We start from the raw sequence: 21,015 nt of genomic DNA, 5'->3' as shown, positions 1-21,015 counted from the left end.
CTATTCTTATGCAGGCATGATAGTGCCCCTTAAGTCATTTACCATTAAAAAAAAAATCTCAAATGATTGGCTTGATTGTTCTCCCCTTACAATATTATGGACTGTAAAATGCTTGTAATAAATAATTGTTTTTGGTTTTAGGTGATGGAGACAGAAAGGATGATCTATTTGGTAACGGAATATGCCAGCGGTGGAGAGATTTTTGGTAAGACTTAACTTTTTAGACTACCTTTGCCTATTTGTCTACTTTTGAATACATGTAGACAATCAATCAATCAATCAATGTTTATTTATATAGCCCTAAATCACAAAAGTCTCAAAGGGCTGCACAAACCACGACATCCTCGGTTACAGAGCCAACATAAGGGACGTCGATGTGAATGACTATGAGAATGATTATCGATTTTAATGAAAAAGTATGTGATTGCCATTGCCACTTAATGCCTTTTTTATTTTTAGACCCGGTTGACTAGCTAATAGCTAATTGCAGGGTTTCCCCTAGATTGCCAACATACCTGTGGCAGTGGGGATGTATTCACCATGACCCCATCATAAAATTTTGCATAATTTGCTATGATGACATGATTTTTTTAAAAAAGGCTACAAAATGTATACATACACAAGGTTTCCCCGAGACAGCCAAGATACCTGTAGCGGTGGGGGCGTGATTATGGGCGTGGTCACATGACACCATTGAGTAATTTCCAAAATTTGCTACGATATTGCTTTAAAAGGCTCAAAAAATGTATGCATACATTTAAAAACAAATCTGTTTTTAATTATATTAACATATTTTTTTTATCGTTTTGCCATATTTTCAATTGTCGCTGCTTATTAAGGACTGTTTTCACTGCTGGACTCTAGAAAGAGGTTCCGCAGCCTCCGTAGCAGAACCTCCAGGTTCTGTAACAGCTTCTTCGCTCAGGCCGTAAGACTCTTGAACGCATTAAAATAATCCCCTCAATTCCCCCCAAAAATGGATTAACTCGCTGGAATATAAAGACAATATAACATATCCATAAACGTGGATGCATATGCAAAAGTGCAATATATTTATCTGTACAGTAATCTATTTATTTATATCTGCACCTTATTGCTCTTTTATCCTGCACGACCATAAGCTAATGCAACGAAATTTCGTTCTCATCTGTACTGCAAAGTTCAAATTTGAATGAAAATAAAAGTAAGTCAAAGTTATTGTACAATGTACTTTGTTGAGATTTTTTCATGTGTTTACAGACTTTTAATTTGTTTTTTACTAAAAACAACTAGTAAAAAAATCTAGCATTTTGTGGTGTTGTTATAAAATGTACTCGTGTTTAGAGACTCTACTTCTGTCCCTCGAGTTCCCTGATGAAAGGCAAGCTGCAGCGAGCATGACGTCACACTTCCTTGGCGCTGTTGCTCTAGTTGGACTTTCCCTTCTTAAGAGTCCTCTTAAAATTTGCACATTTTGTAGATGGATGTCCGCGGGTATATCTGGAATATATTAAAATTTTGTCAACATTGCAGACATGCTGACAACGCTCCAAACAATGGCATGCGTTTTGTTTACATCTGGTTTCGGCAGCGTGGTTTTCGGTGCTCAAAGTCTTTTTCCGGTGGTCGAGTTTTCGGTACATAATTTGTCAATAGTGCGCAAATAGGCTATATATATATCAATTCATACTTTAACGACCAGATGGTGTTAATGTTTTATGTTCGCGTGGCTTGTAATTGTTACAAGCAACAAGTCTAGCATTTTTTTTCTGGTCTTATTGAAAGCATGTATACTTATTTTCAGCGACAAAAAAATTAAAATAAGCCACAGATTAACTTTAATTTGTATTTCTTGTAAAGGTGCAGGATATCGGACAGATACTTATTGGGCTGAAATTAGGAATTATGAAATCATACCAATAAATCAGATAGCATTGAAAAATAGCAGCAATTAAAAAAAAACACAACACTTCAATGAGACAAGATTATCCCTACTGTGCTGTAGGTGGGTTAGGGTGACTAAATCAAGCACTTCAGTGCTTCTAGCATGTGGAAAGTCTTAATCTTTCCCTTAGTTCACTGTAAACAAACATGAAGAACGTATGGGACTTTTTCATTGTTTCAGAGGAAGACATTTTGCACCAAATGGAATACCCAAATTCCACAGAGAGGGATAAAAACATTTAGTTTCAAAACATCGAACTTTTTCAGCCACCTTAAACACGATGGTGTTTTGAAAGCCTACAAATATGCCTGCGCTGCTAAAGAAGCTGCCTCAAAGCAAGCTGCAAAGAAATGTGTGCACAAACTACAGTTAAATTAAAATATACAATATAGTAGAAATAAAAAAACTTCTCAGTATTGGTCTTGAAAAAAAGGAAGTCATCTCTATGTGTATTGGCTTTATAAAAAAATACTGCATCTCCAACTTCAAAACATATGTTTTGCTTTTCATGATTATTTTCTCTTGTTTTTTGTCTCGCACAACGTTATTTCTCTCTCCTACATCGTCCTTTACATAACATTCATTGTGGCCAATTATGCAAATTGTATTGTCATCTAGCATCCTGCCCCCAAACCCACCACCACAATTAGATAACAGTTCTGTGGAAAACTCTGGTGTGCCCATGGCATTGTATTAATTTTCATTTACTAAAACATTGCCAGCAATTGGGAAACTTAATAATTATTTGCTGACCACCTATTCATGTATTAAGTTTATTTGCATATGCACGGAGGAACCCCAAAAAGTGGATACCAGCATTGCCGATTAGAACAATGCTGGTATGGGAATTGATAAGATTTTTCCGGTTCCGATTCCACTTTCGATTCTGTTTAACTATTGGGTTCCTTATCAGTTTTCTTATCAATTCTTATTTGGGGGAAAAAAGAGAACAAAAAGTTGGATTTGCATAAGTTGTGTTTAGTTTAGAGGCAACATGACCTTGCAAAGCCTACAGTGAGGTCTCAAGAGGCACATACTTAGCATAGAAAAAACTTTAAAAAAAATGAAAAAATATATATAAGAAATGCTCTTCTCTAGAATTTTAACAAAATAAAACGTGGAAATTACACAAGAATATAACATTTTAAAACTTTTGAGAATATTTTTACTCTCCCAAGATAATACACTAGTGAAACTCAGAAAATATAATATTGTGCAATGTTTTTTTTAAATTTACAAGGTGAAACTAATATATATAAATATGACAGGGTCATTAATAACATGCTACTCAAAATATCTTTTGATATAATTTTGATGATTATAGCTTACAGTTTATGAAAACCTTGAATTCTAAATCTCAGAAAATGTGGGGTTTAAAAAACTGTAAGCCATGATTATCACAATTATAATAAAGGCTGGACATATCTCACTTTGCATGGAATGAGTTCATATCACATATTAGTTTCACATTTGAAGTTGGATTGCTGACATGAACAAACTTTTATACCATATTCAAATTTGTTTGTGTTTCACCTACATAATGGAAATTACTGTGTGAAAATCTGGTGGGAAGAAAACATGCACATTTTCTCTGACTACAATTGAACTTTCAACTGCTGAAAATCTGGAGTACTGTGGCAAATGGGTGCAAGTTTTTGGCCACAAACGTAGTCACTGCTCGGTGACTTTCGTCTAGTGGCAGATGTAAACTGGAGCGAGTACTGCCCGCCTTAAAGCCAGTCTGAATCTGTCTATCGTCATGCTCCTCTAAACGAGAAGGCATTAATTTCAATTGTGCAGGTGTTAGCACTAACTTGATAGGCAGTGTTAGTAAGTACCTGTACCTAGTACATGACTTGCTATTGTTACTGCTGCTGGGATGAGATTGGAGCAAGCAATTTCAAGGAATTATTACACTGGGAACTGGTTCTGAACAAGATTCAGTTTTTGATTCCTATCCCTACTAATAACTTTGCTTTGCATGTCCAGACCACCTGGTTGCCCATGGACGTATGGCAGAAAAGGATGCCAGAAAGAAGTTCAAGCAGATTGTGGCAGCGGTTCATTTTTGTCACTGCCGTAACATTGTCCACAGAGACCTGAAGGCCGAGAATCTTCTTCTAGACCACAATCTGAACATCAAAATAGCAGGTGTGTGAGTTGGCACGACAGAATATGACTTGTTTTATTAATTATAGACTTTCTTAATACAAGTGTTGGCAAGCGACAGCATGTGTGATATGAGCATCTTTCTATGACCAGGGAAGAGATGGGATTGAATTAACTGCTACTGTATTTCTTGTCAGACTTTGGTTTCAGTAACCTGTTTTCTCGAGGCCAGCTGTTAAAAACCTGGTGTGGTAGCCCTCCATATGCCGCACCAGAGTTATTTGAAGGCAAGGAGTATGATGGACCCAAAGTAGATATATGGGTGAGTTGAAGAAATGTTCACCAAGTTGTCTGTTATGTTTATTTTTTTTATTTACGTCGGTTGATCAGATTTAATGAAATTACACTTTTAAATACCACCTAGAAGTGGGTTTATAAGAACATCAATTCAGATATGTTAAACCAGGGGTGTCCAAACCATGGCCCGTGGGCAAAATGCAGCCCATCGGTATCTTCAGTTAGCCCGCGAGACGACGGCTCAAGTTCAATTTCAATAAGCAATCTGGCCGTGAAGGGTGATTTCATGTTAAATTTAAATAACCAGGAGCCTATTTGTCGCCATCTTGTGAACAATATAAGAAACTCAGATCAGTGACCATGATGTGTATTTTTTTTCCACATTTCAACCACTGCATGTGCCTATATGACCCAATCCAAACAACTTTTCCTAGTCATGGTGCATAAAAAAAATTCAACCAGCACAAAAAGTCAACACAAATGGTCACATGTAACACAACGTAGCTCACTGAACTTTGTGCATACTATTAAAAACGTCCCATCACCATAAGAAATTTTAAATTAACATTTAAATCCATTGCAAGGCATGATGGGAAATCATTTAAACACTCTCCACACTAATCCATGTTTGACTTTTAGCTGCTTGATATTTCTGATTGATTACAAAGCTTTAAAGAGGTCACTACAGAAGTAAACAATGTAGGAGTTGAACTTTTCACATACTCTTAATATTCAATTGTAATTTCCTGTATATAATTATCATATTATAATTGTAATATTGTATTATGTAATTATATATTCATACAATTATGGTTATTTTGCATGCAGTCAGCTTTTGTCCTCCTCCGGACAGATTTATTTAGCCTAATGCTGGCCCCCAGTCAAAAAGTTTGTACACCCCTGTGTTGGGCCATTGATCAGACTTGAAGTTTAACAAAATGCAAATACAGTAGTGGTCAAAAGTTTACATACACTTGTAAAGAACATAATGTCATGGCTGTCTTGAGTTTCCAATAATTTCTACAACTCTTATTTTTTTGTGATAGTGATTGGAGCACATACTTGTTGGTCACAAAAAACATTCATGAAATTTTTGTTTCATCTGACATCACATGGACAAAGATAAGACCTCCTGGAGGAAAGTTCTGTGGTCAGATGAAACAAAAATTTAGCTTGTTTGGCCACAATACCCAGCAATATCAGGAACACCGATCCTACCGTCAAGCATGGTGGTGGTAGTATTAGGCTCTGGGCCTGTTTTGCTGCCAATGGAACTGGTGCTTTACACAGAGTAAATGGGACAATGAAACAGGAGGATTACCTCCAAATTCTTCAGGACAACCTAAAATAATCAGCCCGGAGGTTGGGTCTTGGGCGCAGTTGGGTGTTCCAACAGGACAATGACCCCAAACACAGGTCAAAAGTGGTAAAGGAATGGCTAAATCAGGCTAGAAATAAGGTTTTAAAATGGCCTTCCTAAAGTCCTGACTTACACGTGTGGACAATGCTGAACAAACAAGTCCATGTCAGAAAACCAACAAATTTAGCTGAACTGCACTAATTTTGTCAAGAGTGGTCAAAAATTCAACCAGAAGCTTGTGGATGGCTACCAAAAGCACCTTATTGCAGTGAAACTTGCCAAGGGACATGTAACCAAATACTAACACTGCTGTATGTATACTTTTGACCCAGCAGATTTTGTCACATTTTCAGTAGACTCATAATAAATTAATAAAATAACCAAACTTTATGAATGCAAGTATGTGCTCCAATCACTCTATCACAAAAAAATAAGGGTTGTAGAAATTATTGGAAACTCAAGACAGCCATGACAGCTTTCTTCTGGACACGGGTCTTATCTAAATTCATGAGTCTACATTTTATCTTTGACATTAGTTTTCGGAATTCCCACAAACAGTGTTTTGGAATGGAAAAAGTGCAAATCTACAAATATTTTGACAACTTTTGTGTGACAGATTTGTTTGAGCCAATATTCATTTATTCATTTTCATCCCATATGATTTATTTAATATTATGTTCTCTCCTATCTGTTCAGAGCTTAGGTGTGGTGTTATATGTGTTGGTGTGTGGCGCCCTTCCTTTTGACGGCAGTACTCTACAGAATTTGCGAGCACGTGTCCTAAGTGGAAAGTTCCGTATCCCCTTCTTTATGTCAACAGGTAGGAGCTCTTCTTCCCTAACCAGTTGTAGAATAATGCCACTAATGTATTTCTGTGTCATTAAGCTGAGCAAGTAATATTAATATATAACACATCTCGGATATTGATGGCATTGCACTGTAGAAGAGAGTTAAGATTTGTCATTAATAAATGATAAATGGGTTATACTTGTATAGCGTTTTTCTACCTTCAAGGTACTCAAAGCGCTTTGACAGTATTTCCACATTTACCCATTTACACACACATTAACACACTGATGGCGGGCTGCCATGCAAGGCGCTAACCAGCAGCCATCAGAGGCAAAGGGTGAAGTGTCTTGCCCAAGGACACAACGGACGTGACTAGGAAGGTAAAAGGTGGGGATTGAACACCAGTAACCAGCAACTCTCCGATTGCTGGCACGGCCACTCTACCAACTTCGCCACGCCGTCCCTACCTTATTGATGGGAAAAAAAGACAATTTGTCTTTTTCAAAACCTGTTTTTGGAAACATATTTTTTAAGACATTATCATTATCATTTTTCAGAGTAATTTTTTTTTACAATCGCAGTCATGTCATTTTTAATTCCCATATTTTATTGATTATACTTCTTAGCTGCTTAGCAGTTGTTTGATGACTCCGCTTCAGGGCTAACTGTAATCTTAAACTTAGCATCACAGCTCCTCCTTTGTTTTTGCTAAGAGTAACTGTTAAACGTTTAGCTAGTGCAGTTCATTCCAGTTCCAAGTGTGAACGCAACCCTGTTGCACACCAAACAAGCAGGCCCGGGTGCCATTTGCGGCACGCAGTTAGTATTTTGTAGTCCGATACAAGTTTATATTACAACATTATACAAATAATTTAAAAAAAAATAGAATTGCCATAAACACCGCCCTTCCCCCCAAAAAAAGTAATTAGGACCTGAAAACCAAAATGGTCTTTCATACTGTACATGGTGTTTGATAGTTCCCATGCGTCCTTGTTACGATGAATGTGTTCCTGCAATACAGGTATATGGTTTGTTTTCAACTGTGGTAAGAGTCCTTAAAAATAATGTAGTTGGTGGAAAAATATTGGTAAAGAGTAATACAGAGAATACATGTGTTTTTGTGGTTGTCATCACAAATATTCTGCAGTAAACAAAGCATCATTGATGTTGTGAATACCATAAGACTTTTATTTCAAGTTAACATTTACTAAACAACACTTTCAAATGGTATATTAGTATTTTTCTCCTTTAATTACTTGTGTACATCAGCGATTCTTACCAGTGCTTTGGCATACGGCAGGCGGTGACCCACATTGTGGAGTTTTTAAAACTCAAATTCTGTATCTTCTATTGAATGAAAAAACATTAAAGTGCAGTTTGAATTTGAGGTACTGTAAAATAATGTGTACCAACACATAAAACAAGTTTTCTACCGATTATCCCTTTCGAATGATATGAAAAAAATAATTGTGACCATTTTATTTGGCCATATCGCCCAGCCGTAGTTGAATGTGTTTAAAAATTACTCATACACACACACAATGCCATCCTTAGATTTTTTTAAAAATAACTAGACACAATGTTAGAAACCCATTATTTTGCATGTTTTGTATTTCTTATGCTTCACTGATAGTGTTTTAGTCTGAGTATTTATTTCTGCTAGACTGTCTACTCTTTGGTTGTCCTACTCTTTTCAACAGTCCTTGGACGCACAGTAAACACCTCCGTCTCGTATTTCTCAGATCTATTATTTTGATGACAGCACAACTTAATAAGCCCAATGTGCACAGTTGAATATCTTTGTTGTTCAAACAGTAATTTGTTCATGCAAGTTTAGATTAAGGTATGTTTTTCATAATGGGGAAAAATGTTAATGTCTCTTGTTTTCATGTTACCATTTAAACTAGCGCAAGTCAGTCCATGAGTTTAACAAAGTGCAGTTATCAAGCACGGTTTTTCAATCGTTTTAATTTAAAACGCTAATACTAATTGTCGGGAGTTTCACTGCGGTTATTATCGTTTATTGCTAGATCCCTAGTTAGAGCCAGCTCAGTTTGCATCTGGACGTGACGTCACGCACAACCCAACATGGCACCGTTGGATTTTACGTGAATCGATGCTCTGTAGCACCGGCAAGATTTAATCGGTGCCAAAAAAGGACAGAATTCTGTGGCCATCCCTAGTTACTTTAGTTTACAGTGATGCCTTTTCACTATTCCTGGTTTTGTTTGCTTGTTTTTAAAGAGTGGTGTTTAAACTTGTTTGACAAACTTCCCCTGAATGTGTTGTGTTTATTCTCTAATGCCAGACTAAAAGGCTTGTTACCAGCTAATTAGCCAACAAACCAATTAAAAACCCCACTTAAGAATTTTCAGTTTTGGTTGATTTTGGCGGCGCCAGTGGACCAAAGCGGCAGTGTTTTGCCAGAAGGAAGACCACATTTTCCTTGATGACGAGCGCAAATAGCTTCAAACTGACATGATGTCTGCTGTAATATTGGCACGGACTACAAATATCACGTCTCTAATGACTATGCTGATGTTAAATAGCAGACAGCATCAAGAAATTATCTTGGATTGCGCTACAAACAAGATGTTACTATCAAGAACGTATCGGGGCAGATGCAGGTCGGAAACAAAGAAAGATCGGCGGGAGATTTTTTTGAAGGAAGTAGTGTGGAACTGCGAACTATCAAGCTGGTGACTATTTATTGCTACCACACACATTTACAATAGCTAAAATTGGAATTATCATTTTGATTTGAGCATCAAGAGTCACCTACTAGTCTAGCAGGAACAGAGCCAAAGCATAATCGGCCGGAAAAAAATCCCTCCTCATTTTTGAGCTCACTGCAGTGAGAGAAAGCCGGGCCAATGTTGATCATTGACTGTCCTTTTATCCGGGTAGCCTTCCTTTTTTTTCTCTCCCTCTCCTCCGACAAAACGTTTTATTTCTTTGGTTGTTTTGCAGCTTTTGCCATAATAGCACTAATTGCACGTAGGCGTCCTTCTTCTTTTTTTTGTTTTCTGGCGGAACATAGGCGTTCGCATCAACTTCTGTCTTTTTAACGAATAGGGAAAGGGAGTGACGTATGCGTTAAAGCAAGTCAGCATATTTGTAGTTTTTGTCTGGCAGGGTTCCTGCCACCCTCCTCAAAGTTGCTCAGTGCCTGTAAAAGTGATGCAGGCCCCCTCAGGCCATGACAGGTGTGTCTTCAACTAGTTCTAAGTCAAGCTATCATCTCAAAAGTTATGATAAATATTTTAAGACGGTTAAAAGGTTACTTACTGCTGCTTTAAGGTAGTAGTATGTTTTCTCCTTACTACATACAGTTAGTTGGCTGTTGGAAATACCATCATCAGTAACAAAATGCTTCAGAAGTTGTCACATTGCTCTGCTTTCCATTTCTCGGTGTGTGACATAATGGCCTGTTTGCATAAACGTTTAGACTCCTCGTATAAGACATGTTTTTTTGTACACTATTTGGATTCAAGTCAGGACAGCAGTAAAGAAAACTACTCTGCAGTCGTTTGTATGAATGCAGATGAGAAACACCTCAGTGTTTCGTGTATAAAGTTTTTTTCTGCAAAATAGTTGGACAAAACCCAAACTTTGCATGTTTTTTCACAACTTATCTGAATCGATTTAAGTTTTAATTTTGTGCCTTGGAATCTTTTGTAAGCAGCAACATTCATACACCCCATATAATAATTCACAATATAATTGTGTGTTTTTACAGATTGTGAGTACTTGATCAGACACATGTTGGTGTTGGAGCCCAGCAGGCGGCTGAGCATGGAACAGATATGTAAGAACAAGTGGATGAGACAAGGAGACCCAGACCCTGATTTTGATAGGGTGAGCGTTCAGATTAGTAACGTACACATCAGAATTCCAATAAGAATATTGTTATGAGCATTATCTTGAATATATTTCATGAGTTATATTTAGAGATGGGTACCTTTCACATTCAAACCGATAGGGTGCCAATTCCCTGTACCTGGTACCCCGGTACTCAACAGTTCCAATTTTTGGTACTTTATTGTGTTCATGTGGTCATATGTTAATTTATTTAATGATAAAATATTTGTTTTCTATTTATTTAATATTTTACACAGTGCTGATAATGACAACTCTGCTCTCAAGTTGTTATATCTTGTTTTCTTGCACTTCTGACTTGTTTGCTAGAATGCAATTATTTTAGTTTGTCTTAGGTGTGTTGCCGTAGTCACGAAGTAGTCTTTGCCCCAAATTGAATTTGCCAGTTGTGTCTTTTGTTGAGCCCCAAAAAGTGTTGTTTCTATAAGTATTGTGCCTATTACAAACCAACTGTTTGATTGTATCTAACGTGCATCTTAGTAGTAGTTTTGATTATCAAATTTGAAGGTGTTCAAATCGCCATGAAAAATCACTAATGCAGCGGGTTATATGGCATATCCAATTAAGCTAGCCGGTTATGAAAAGGGGAGCCCTATTATTGAGCGCTTTATATCAAGCAATTTTGCGTGTCGGCATGGAAAATTGTAACATTACCTTAGAGGCAGTCCGCTATGAATACGTTTGTTTGCCTGCCAAGTGCTTGAGCCGGTGTAGGACGCGACGTCACGTGCAACAAAGGTATCAAAATATAGTATTGTTTGAATTTACGTAAATCGGTACCATCTAATTTGTTTGGTACGTATAAATATATTGAATTTTGTATCCATCCCTAGTTATTTTTAATATGACTGTCTTATTTATGTTTGTGATGTCACAAAGTTTAAATAGCTAGGCAAAAAATGCTGCATCTTTCACCATTTACCTGTTTTTGAAGAATTTGCATCACAATGACTTTGGCGATTTGACATCCAACATGTGTTTTATACTGTACTGTTATTTGTTTTATCATGGATTGAACTTTCATTACTTGTTCCCAACCAGTTGATAGCAGAGTGTGAGCAGGTTAAGACTGACAGGGAAACCGAACTCATCAATGAGCAGGTGCTGATAGCCATGATCGAGATGGGCCTGGACCGAGAACGCACCATACAGGTCAGGCTAAAATCCTGGCATTCACTGACTGCAACATCATGAGCCCTTGCAACATCTAAAATATAAAAAATCTAAAAAAGATAAAAGTACTCTTTGATGTAGTCAGGTAGGTATTGTACGTGACTCATTTGGCTATATGAGAGAGTAAATATTAGACACAGCTCTGTGCTGCAATGCAGTTTTACACCTGTGCAAAATATATCTTTGACTATCAATCAAAGCTTTAGAATTATCCATCCATCCATTTATGCCACTTGTCTTTAATGTCAGGCGTGAGGATGGATCTCATAAAATTGTGCAAGTGGTCATAATGTGCATGTATACATTCGGGCGAAAGAGGGGTTGACTTTTAAAAATGCCTCTTTCTTTTTCTTCTTTTTCAGTCCCTACAAACAGATGCATATGATCACTACAGTGCCATCTACAGTTTGCTATCCGACCGTCTCAAGAAACACAAGACTCTGCGTGTCGCTCCACCCACACCACGCCCCATTAGTTATCCCCTTAACACTCTACAGGTAAATTATTTTCAATGTCTGTACAGTGGAACCTCCGAAGTTGAGCACAATTTAGATTTCACTGTCAGTGCTGCTGTACCATAGGAATCTCAGAAAACCAAGCCCTGTTGAATGCTCAACAATTTATATTTATTTTTTACCTACTTTATTACATGTGGCTTTTAGCCATGGTAAGTGGGCATTTTATTCAAGAAGAGCGTAAACGCAGCAAGAAACCGCTGTCAGAAGATTCTGGCTCATTATATTGGAGCATCCAGAACTACGGCACAGCAAACAGGAAGGCTAATGTTAGTGTGTGTGTCTTATTTTTGTCATTTCTACCAGTTTATCTGTCATCAAAACTTAGGACATTGTAGTATTTGGTTTTGCCTTTTTAATTTGTATGAGGCCAAAGCCTTTATTCTATCAATGTAGTTTAACGTACCAGTAGTGTGGAAAAACAAGTTGACTTTGCCTGCATTATTGTGTTTCATTGTATCCATTAAACCATATCCAATTGTATTTACAATCCGCAAAGCATGTGAAAATACTGTCTAAATATCACAAAATGCCACAAATTCAGTCAGCCATTTTGAATAGTCCTCTCCAAATTACCTTCGGCTATTTCCAGGGATTGACGGCACTGGAGGAACGCTTTTGCACTCTGACCATATTATAAGGTCAGTCATATTGGAAATACGCAAAAATTAGAAAGAGATGTGCTGTCTATCATTCACAATCCCTATATAAGACATGAACACACATTTTTATTTTTTTATGCATTCTATAAATAAATAAAAAGTCCACTAACAATTGGGTCAATGGGAACTCTCTATTTTGCCCACAAAAACTCTTTAAATAAACATCCAAAACCCGCAAACAATACCCTATTTACATCTCGTGACCTGAATATTAACCAAATATTAGTAATGTTGTTTTCGTAAGCGCTAACGCAGACAAAGTATTTCAGCATAGGTAACTGAGAGCTAACTGTAGTTTATGCTGCACTGGACTCAAAGAGCGACTTTAATGTAATTACAAAATTAAACTAAAGATGGCAATAATGCAACATATATCGATGCAAAGTTGCAAACTGCCATAAAACTGTAAAAAAGAAAAATAAGCTCACTCAGCACGTAAGCATTGAACGAGTGATGTCTTGTTTGCTGCCGGTTCTACAACTGCTGCATTGCGTCTAGATTAGAAAGCATGCCTCTCATCTGAGTAATAGGATGATTTAGCCATTAATCTAGGAGTTCTTCATCTGTGACATTCAGTTTATACCCAGAGATGGAGACAAACACACTACAAAAGAAGACCGTGTCAGCAGCAACTTTTTTAACCCTTTTGAATGGATTAAAAGTAATTATTCATCTAAAAAGAGTCATCATCACATTGAGAGCAGACATCGTACAGTAAGCAATCGCTTAAGTTTATGTCTGTAGTTTGTATTTGTTGTTTAGCACTTAGCAATACTGCTACATGATGCTTTGTTTCACTAAAGCTGGAACTGTTTAGCAGAGCTTCTAAAACTTGTAGCTCACCCTCCTTATATTCAGGATCAACAATATAAGTTTCTGGACCATCATTTGTCCAAAAGTAGTCGTTATTGGCTCTCACAAAGTCTGCATGATTTGCATTGTTGTTGGTGTGGAAAGGATTTGCAGTTCCTACCTCTACATCACACAGTCACGTGACTGGCTCGCTCATTATCTCTCAAAATGGTTTGGGAATGTCCGTGAGATTGATACTATTTTGATCATATCTATTTCCTCGCAAACTTTGCAAGTCTTTCGGTGTCATAAATCAGATATATGTTAATAGCTTCAGTATAGAACCAATTTGTTTTTCCACTCTACAGGTACTCTAAAGTGTGAATGCCATTCTGCTAAAATGGAGTCACTTAACGCTACGTGCCAATCTCACTACTGTAAGAGGATTGTTTCAAATATGAGTGCAATCCTGACCTGACCTTTTTGTGTCTGCCTGTGTTTGCTTTCCTAGTTGGATCCACAGGGTAATCCAGTTAGCATAACTGTTCCTCATGTTCAGCTCATCAACCCAGAGAACCAGATTGTTGAGGTAAGTTGAATAGAATAGAATAAAACTATGTCATTGCACTTAAAAAGTAAAATGAAATGTGTTTTCAGTACAACTGGTCCAAGATTATATATACAAGGGTAGACAGAACAGGAAGACTGATGGATTGCCACTTAGCGGGGTGGGGGCACAATTTGAGACAAGGAAAAAAACCTGAAGCAATATGAGCACATATTATTACTACATGCAAAACTTGAGACTTGAAACGGGGCAGGAGCCATCCGGCCTGAAGCTGCAGCTACCATGGGTGCCACTTGTTGTCATTCCGACTGTGGAAGCGGCGAAGGCGTGGGATGGAGGTTGGGGCGTATTAGTCCATGGTTGCCTGTGTGTCCATAGCCTGGTAGTCGCTCCGTTCAGCGTCACAGCCTTTTGCCTCCTTCTGCAGAGGGACATTGCTTTAACACAGCTGCTTGCTATGAAGGCTTTCGAGGTCTGCCCAATATAGTAAAAAAACACCCTAGGTATCTTTGAAGGAAGAAAGGAAGGGATTTCAAAGAGTCTTTCGCTGCAATGGTCTCACTTTGTGTGCTTATATAATAACCCTGCCAAAGCCTGTTCAGACCGAGCTGAGTTGTAGATAGGGATTGTTTTAGTTAGGACAAGCAGGCGCATTCCATTAGGTATGTCTGTTCTAGTTGTTCGGTCTGTCTCTGAAATTGATCATAATTTCGCCTCGCATAGCAGAAAGCTTCTCCAAGATGTTATCCAGTTAGCGATTCTGTTCAGAAATCGCCAAAGTCTGAGTGCCCATGGCCCTGCCCATCCCATCATTCTTGACAGGCAGCCTTTGGGATTTGTCGATGACCAGAGCAATGCTCAATCCAATCAGCATATGACCTGGTACCATGGTTTCAAATAGATAGGCGTCTTCAATGTCTTTGAAGGAAAGCATCACCAGGCACACAACCCTCCACTTCTCCCACAAGTCTATCATGTATTTGGCAGCAAACGTTCTATCAGGACAGGCGATGAGCTTCTCATCGAGAATATCTTGTCTACTGCATTGAGAGACCAGTTGATCAATTCCATGTTTTATATTTCAGAACAAAAGAGAGACTCTTAGAAAGTTAAGACGAGACAAAGAATCAAAAGCAGGAGAGGGAAGGGAGGCGTCCGCCTTCGTTGAGAGCCAGAGAGAAGATCACACATTTGCATCATATAATTGTTCAGTTAATTAATAACTAACAATGAATGAAAGAAAGTGGCTAGGAGAAATGATCAATTCTTAGATGCATCACAATTGGGACATGGAGTATTCTGAGTCGATAGACAAACGTCCAAATATGTATTGTTTAAATATATTTTAAAAAGTCATGTAGATGGTTCTAAAATTAGTGTGAGGGCTCAGAGATCCACACACAAGTTTGGTACACTTTATTTCATTCAGTTCAATGATAACTGACACATTTCCTAAAACAATTATAAAACTCAATAATCTGAAAGTCAAAATATTTGTGTCCATAATAAAGACGTCTCATTTCATTAATGCCATCGCAAATAATTGACAGCTTTGACTTTGCACCAAGGAAATAATCTAAATAACCTAAAATAATCCCAATAAATAAAGAACATTTCTGTAACGCAGCAATGATGTTACACAAAAATGGGCCAAGGCACGTATGCGCAACGAGGGCTGAGAAAAGGAAGGGGGAATCACACCCAAGTTAGGCACGGTACAAATCGTTTCTTGCGACAGTACCCTTAACCACCAAACTGTGTTTTTGCTTAGCCTGAGGGCACCATGGCACTGGACAGTGATGAAGGTGAAGAGCCATCTCCTGAAGCTATGGCTCGTTACCTCTCAATGAGGCGGCACACTGTGGGGGTACCAGACCAAAGGTAACTCAAATACTGATATCTCTTCAGACTTCAGTTATTGACAAGGACTTTCTAACTTTGCAATATTACCTGTCTTGTTCTGTGTGGCAGTTAAGATTATTTTTAACAAGTGTCTTTTTTTGGGCCACCATGACTGTTTCAGAGCAAACAGCTTGGCACGATGCTAAGAAACTGCTATTAAAAACCTGCTCACTAATATTTTTTTAACCTTTTTTTCGTAGGACAGCGATGCAGGAGGACCTTCAGAAATTGCCATCGGGTTTTCCCCGTGGAGCAATGCCTCAGCCCCCTTTTCCTCCACTCTCGCCAGCAATGGGACAAATGCACACTCTCATGCCAACCCAAAGCCTACAGCCCACACAACAGTTGGAATACAAGGTATGGTCATCTGGGTCTAGTCCTCTTTAACTGATTATGAACCCTCAATATTACAGTTTATGTGCCAGGACTAAATATCAATTGATTAATATTCTTGCTTGTATTTCAGGAGCAGTCTTTGCTGCAACCACCCACTCTGCAGTTACTCAATGGCATGGGACCACTGGGTCGACGAGCTTCAGATGGTGGTGCCAATATCCAACTACATGCTCAACTCTTGAAGAGGCCCCGGGGCCCATCACCGCTTGTTACCAGTCCAGTGAGTATATATATACTGTGTGTGTGTATATATATATATATATATATATATATATATATATATATATATATATATATATATATATATATATATATATATATATATATATATATATATATATAGATGTATAGATATTATTGTATACCACCAGGAATCCCATTCAGATTTTGTTCATAGCAGTTCAAGTAAATCAGAACTGTATTATGATATATTTATAAAGGCAGAGTTTCTGACTAATTTCAGTTAGTGTATATGTAAAAAGAAAGTAATATGTTAAGGTACATATACAGTACCGCCAACTACCAACTTGGGCTGATAAATTAATCAAACAATAAATGAAAATTAATCCGATAATTTTCCCGGCATTGATAAATTGCCTCTTCTGTTTGTTTTCTTGCTCTCTGGCTTTCAAACAAGCTGCAAAAGGGTTCACACTGCATCGCTTTCAATAGAAATGAATGGGTGGAATGACCCCTCTTGTCAGTCATCCATAATATTTGTCTTTGAGGGTGGATGCAGGACCACTAGCTTACACACACACCCGATGCATGGACAGAGCCATGCTCGTAGGTGTTACTTTGTTCGTTATTTGTGTTATAAGTGTTTCATAAAAAGCACTGCAAGGTAACAAAAGTTAGGAGGAAAGACAATGATTACAAAGCCAAATATTTCGTCTTTAAAACGAATTAAAATGGAGACATTTTGCCGAATTTGTGTGATAACAACAAAAAAGACAACAAAACAAACCACTCAACAGTGTTTCCAACTAGAGAAAAAAATGCACTTCAAGATTTTCAATATTTTTTGGAGTGCAATTTTTGACAGAGTTTGAGAGTCAAATTGTATTTTTGTTGGTTTACTTATTTAAGATAATTAAAAGTTTTGACTTTCCAATTACAATGGTAAAAAATACTAAGGAGAAATAAAAGTATATTGTGTTTTAAAGGGTTAGTATTAAATATTATGTTTATGTTAGTGCTTAATTTGGTCTCAAAATAATGATTAAAGTAATATCGTTTATCAGAAATGATAGATCGTCCAACAACATTTGGCTTATCATCAATTGCGGAGTGCCTGGAGAGGATATGAAAGTGTTGTTTATGATACATGCATTTCAAATTGTCTCAGCAATTTCAGTCTTCTGCCTTTATTGTTGATAGTCATGAATTTTATGGATAATTTTCTTCTTCTTTTAGCACCCTATACCTGCCGTCGCTCCGGTGGATGAAGAGGGATCAGATGGTGAACCAGATCAAGAAGCAGTACAGAGGTAATCAACTGTGACCGTTTTTGGTGGTGGGATATTTTATACAGAGGTGCTGTCCAAAACAAGATGGTGTGGCACCTGTTACCTGTGACAAGGTGACTGTTACGCGTTTTGAATGTTAGTGTTGGAATATTGGTCAAAAAGAAACTCAACAAGCCGTCTAAAGACAGCACCTACTGTATATTCTTCTGGTGTCCTGGGTTGCTGGGAGGGTGCGCCTTTAGGTTGCTGTGCTCTTTCCCACGGGTGCGGGCCTCTCTGCTTTGGTGTACATCACCATCTCTCCTCCTTTTATCGTTGTGCCTTCCTCTCTGGCTCTCAACTCAGCCAACAAAAATTGAGTTGTCCGCCTCTTCCTTTGATTTCTCTTCCTCACTCAGCTTTGCTCACTTTAACGCTTGCAAAGCCAGTAGGTGAAAAATCCTTAATTTGAATGTTGGGGGGATGTGGTATAAAAATAAGCTCTAAAACAAATCTTTAGTTTATTTTTTATACAATTGGATGTAGTGACGCCCCCCTTTTGGCAGTGGTGGAAATGGGTGGGCTTTCCCCCTGTCTGGAGTAGCAAATAAGGGCAGTGAGCTGACCAGCACTGCTTCCTGTCTCCCACCCTCACCCCGTCCTCCCCCTCCCTGCGGCCCAGGTACTTGGCGAACCGCTGCAAGCGGCACACGACGCACGCACTCATGAGCACATCGCATGGCGATCCCTCTGCAGAGCCCCAGCGGTCACAAGGCCCCCGCCAGAGGGTGGGCTGGGCCCCTGACACACACACCCGGTGAGGGGACACACCCACTCCGAGCTGTATTATGCACAGACACAATGAAACCCATAGATTAAAATAAAGGAAACATTAACTTTTAGACTTAATAAAAAAATGTTCAAGATAATTGCACCTTTTAAAGAAAGGAGGTTTTTTTTCCAATGGTGGTGGAGGAAATGCGGTGAGTGGTAGGCATAGTACCGCCACAACAGCATTTAACCAGCTGAAACCCTTGATTGAAGGTATGTGACAGACATTTCCCTAGCTTTTAGACTGTGTAGGCAGACCCTTTAGCGGAGTTGTCCATTTTCACGTTATTTTTGTGTGGGTGTGTCTTGTTTTGATGCAGTTATGGGCACAACTTGCTGCAGTTGAGTCATCCTGTATATAAAGTTGAATACTAAGTTTGATAATTTGATATCCAACTGACTCCAAGAAACTTGCTTGATGTGAATTTTGTCAACCAAACTGTGATATACCTGCATCACATGGTGTAAATTTGTATTACTTATTAACCATTGTTGACTACTTTAAGATGACATAAACTCACCTAAATATGTATGTTCTGTAACCAGGTTTGATGTTGTGAGTTGTACCTAATCTTTGTCATTTGTCTGTTTGTCTTCTTTGTGTGACTGAATGTGTCATCGTCTCTCTTGGTTTGTTTGTGTCTCATGTCTATTTCCATGTGCGACATTGTCTTGTTTTGTTTTGTATGTTTGTTCCCTGTGTTTCTCTCTTCAGATCCAGTTATAAAGATTGCAACACCCTTCATCTTCCCATGGAACGCTTCTCACCTGTCAGACGCTTCTCTGATGGTGCCGCTACCATTCAGGCTTTCAAAATGCATCTAGAGAATGGCTTCCTTAAGCAACTTAAGCAGGTACTCTACCTTTGGACACCCTGTGACAATGAATGTTTTAGAAAAGATAGAATAGATATATTTTTGGGGACAAAATACATTGATACATACTAGGATTGCGCCGATCAATCTGCGTTATCGTCCCATTTCCGGGATTGCCTGATTAATGCCTTTCAATACAGATGACAAAAAACGATCACTTCTGGCTAGTACTTTATTTATTTTTGTCCACAGCCTGACAGAGGTGCAGCTGCTAACTGTGTACTTTCATACACAGCGTAGCTGCACCCCGAAGGTAATAATCATCACATCCATTGCAGAGAATAAACTGTATTTTCTTACTACTGGTAGTACACTTATCACTGTAGGGCAGGGCTATACATGTTACCCACAGAGTAAGCAAAAGTAAACAAGAATGCATCATAATCGCTAAACTGGCCGTTAACATATCTTAAAACGAACACAACTATTAAGTGTTTAGTAAACTTTAAGAAGTCTAGATGGAGCTACATTACAGCTGTAATTAAGCTACTATTAACAGGAAACTAGCAAATAGATAATTATGAGTCTAGCAAAGGCTAATATAACAATAGTCTGTTGCTGTGGAGCGGCCAGGCGTACACGTGAGTGGAGGGCGGCAAAAGACACAAAGGAAATGCAGTAGCGCACCTAATAGGGATGTGAATCTTGCAACGATTCAATTCCGATTTTTGTGGTAATGATTTGACTCAATTGATTCTCGCAATATATTATGTGATGTTAAAATGATAATAAAACCTTTTTAAAACAGGTTACTGTTTATGTATGACATTATACATGCAGTGAACTACGGCTGTCCGCAATGATTTTTTCTTTATTTCTTACATAGAACAAAGACAGCACTGTCTACAAAGTCAAATTCCTTTTGTGTTAAAAACATACTTGACCATACTTGACCAATAAAGTTGATTCGGAGTAAATGCTGAAAGGACCTAAACGCATTTCATCCCCTAAAAAGTTGTAAAAATTTGTAATTGATTTTTGTAAATTATCAATTGATCTGGGATCGGAATATATAAGCATGGTGATTTGAATGTGAATCGATTATTGTTATTTTTTTTTATATAGCCCCCAGTACCTCAATGTAAGCGCTTAATTGGTGCAATGACTGTTGTCTTTACTCAAAACACTCTTATCTCAAATCCGTTTCGCCCATTGGAATTAATTAAAATCAATTGGTGCTGGGCCCCACCAAACAGGGATGTCTCTCCCTATGCGCAGATCATACACTGTGTGTAGGGCGACAGAATCCGTTTTGCAAGAAGAACCACATGTAAAATGTCAATTAATGAATGACAAGGTGCTTTATATGAAATTTTACTGCAAGTGTATTCCTATCCCCTTAATGCTTTGTCCTTGGTAAGAATATGACACATTTCCACAGTGCTGGTCTTGAAAAACATTCTTAATGGGTTTGATACTGGATGATTCATTCTGGCAATAGCTACCGTATACTCATTAGCGGTGGGGAGGCTCGTAACTTAAATCATGCTGGCAA

General features: G+C 38.1%; 1 protein-coding gene across 4 annotated transcripts in view; it reads left to right on the top strand.

Moving 5' to 3' along the window:
* The window catches only part of sik3 (SIK family kinase 3), a 67,255-nt gene that overhangs the window by 25,679 nt on the left and 20,561 nt on the right, over window positions 1–21,015 (top strand). For 2 of the 4 annotated variants that reach the window (XM_062068027.1, XM_062068028.1), the window contains exons 3-16: window positions 142–205; window positions 3,914–4,075; window positions 4,231–4,355; window positions 6,387–6,510; window positions 10,219–10,337; window positions 11,400–11,510; window positions 11,894–12,028; window positions 14,012–14,089; window positions 15,840–15,949; window positions 16,171–16,327; window positions 16,437–16,586; window positions 17,783–17,856; window positions 18,497–18,631; window positions 19,361–19,499. In XM_062068027.1, coding sequence (XP_061924011.1) covers window positions 142–205; window positions 3,914–4,075; window positions 4,231–4,355; window positions 6,387–6,510; window positions 10,219–10,337; window positions 11,400–11,510; window positions 11,894–12,028; window positions 14,012–14,089; window positions 15,840–15,949; window positions 16,171–16,327; window positions 16,437–16,586; window positions 17,783–17,856; window positions 18,497–18,631; window positions 19,361–19,499 — 1,683 coding nt within the window. The remainder of the gene's footprint in view (window positions 1–141; window positions 206–3,913; window positions 4,076–4,230; window positions 4,356–6,386; window positions 6,511–10,218; window positions 10,338–11,399; window positions 11,511–11,893; window positions 12,029–14,011; window positions 14,090–15,839; window positions 15,950–16,170; window positions 16,328–16,436; window positions 16,587–17,782; window positions 17,857–18,496; window positions 18,632–19,360; window positions 19,500–21,015) is intronic. The other 2 variants (XM_062068029.1, XM_062068030.1) reach the window with 1 other exon arrangement.

The sequence above is a fragment of the Entelurus aequoreus genome, linkage group LG13 (genome assembly GCF_033978785.1).
Source record: "Entelurus aequoreus isolate RoL-2023_Sb linkage group LG13, RoL_Eaeq_v1.1, whole genome shotgun sequence".
Lineage (NCBI taxonomy): Eukaryota > Metazoa > Chordata > Actinopteri > Syngnathiformes > Syngnathidae > Entelurus > Entelurus aequoreus.
The sequence above is the reverse complement of the archived record's forward strand: the minus strand, read 5'-3'. Positions and strand labels throughout refer to the sequence as shown.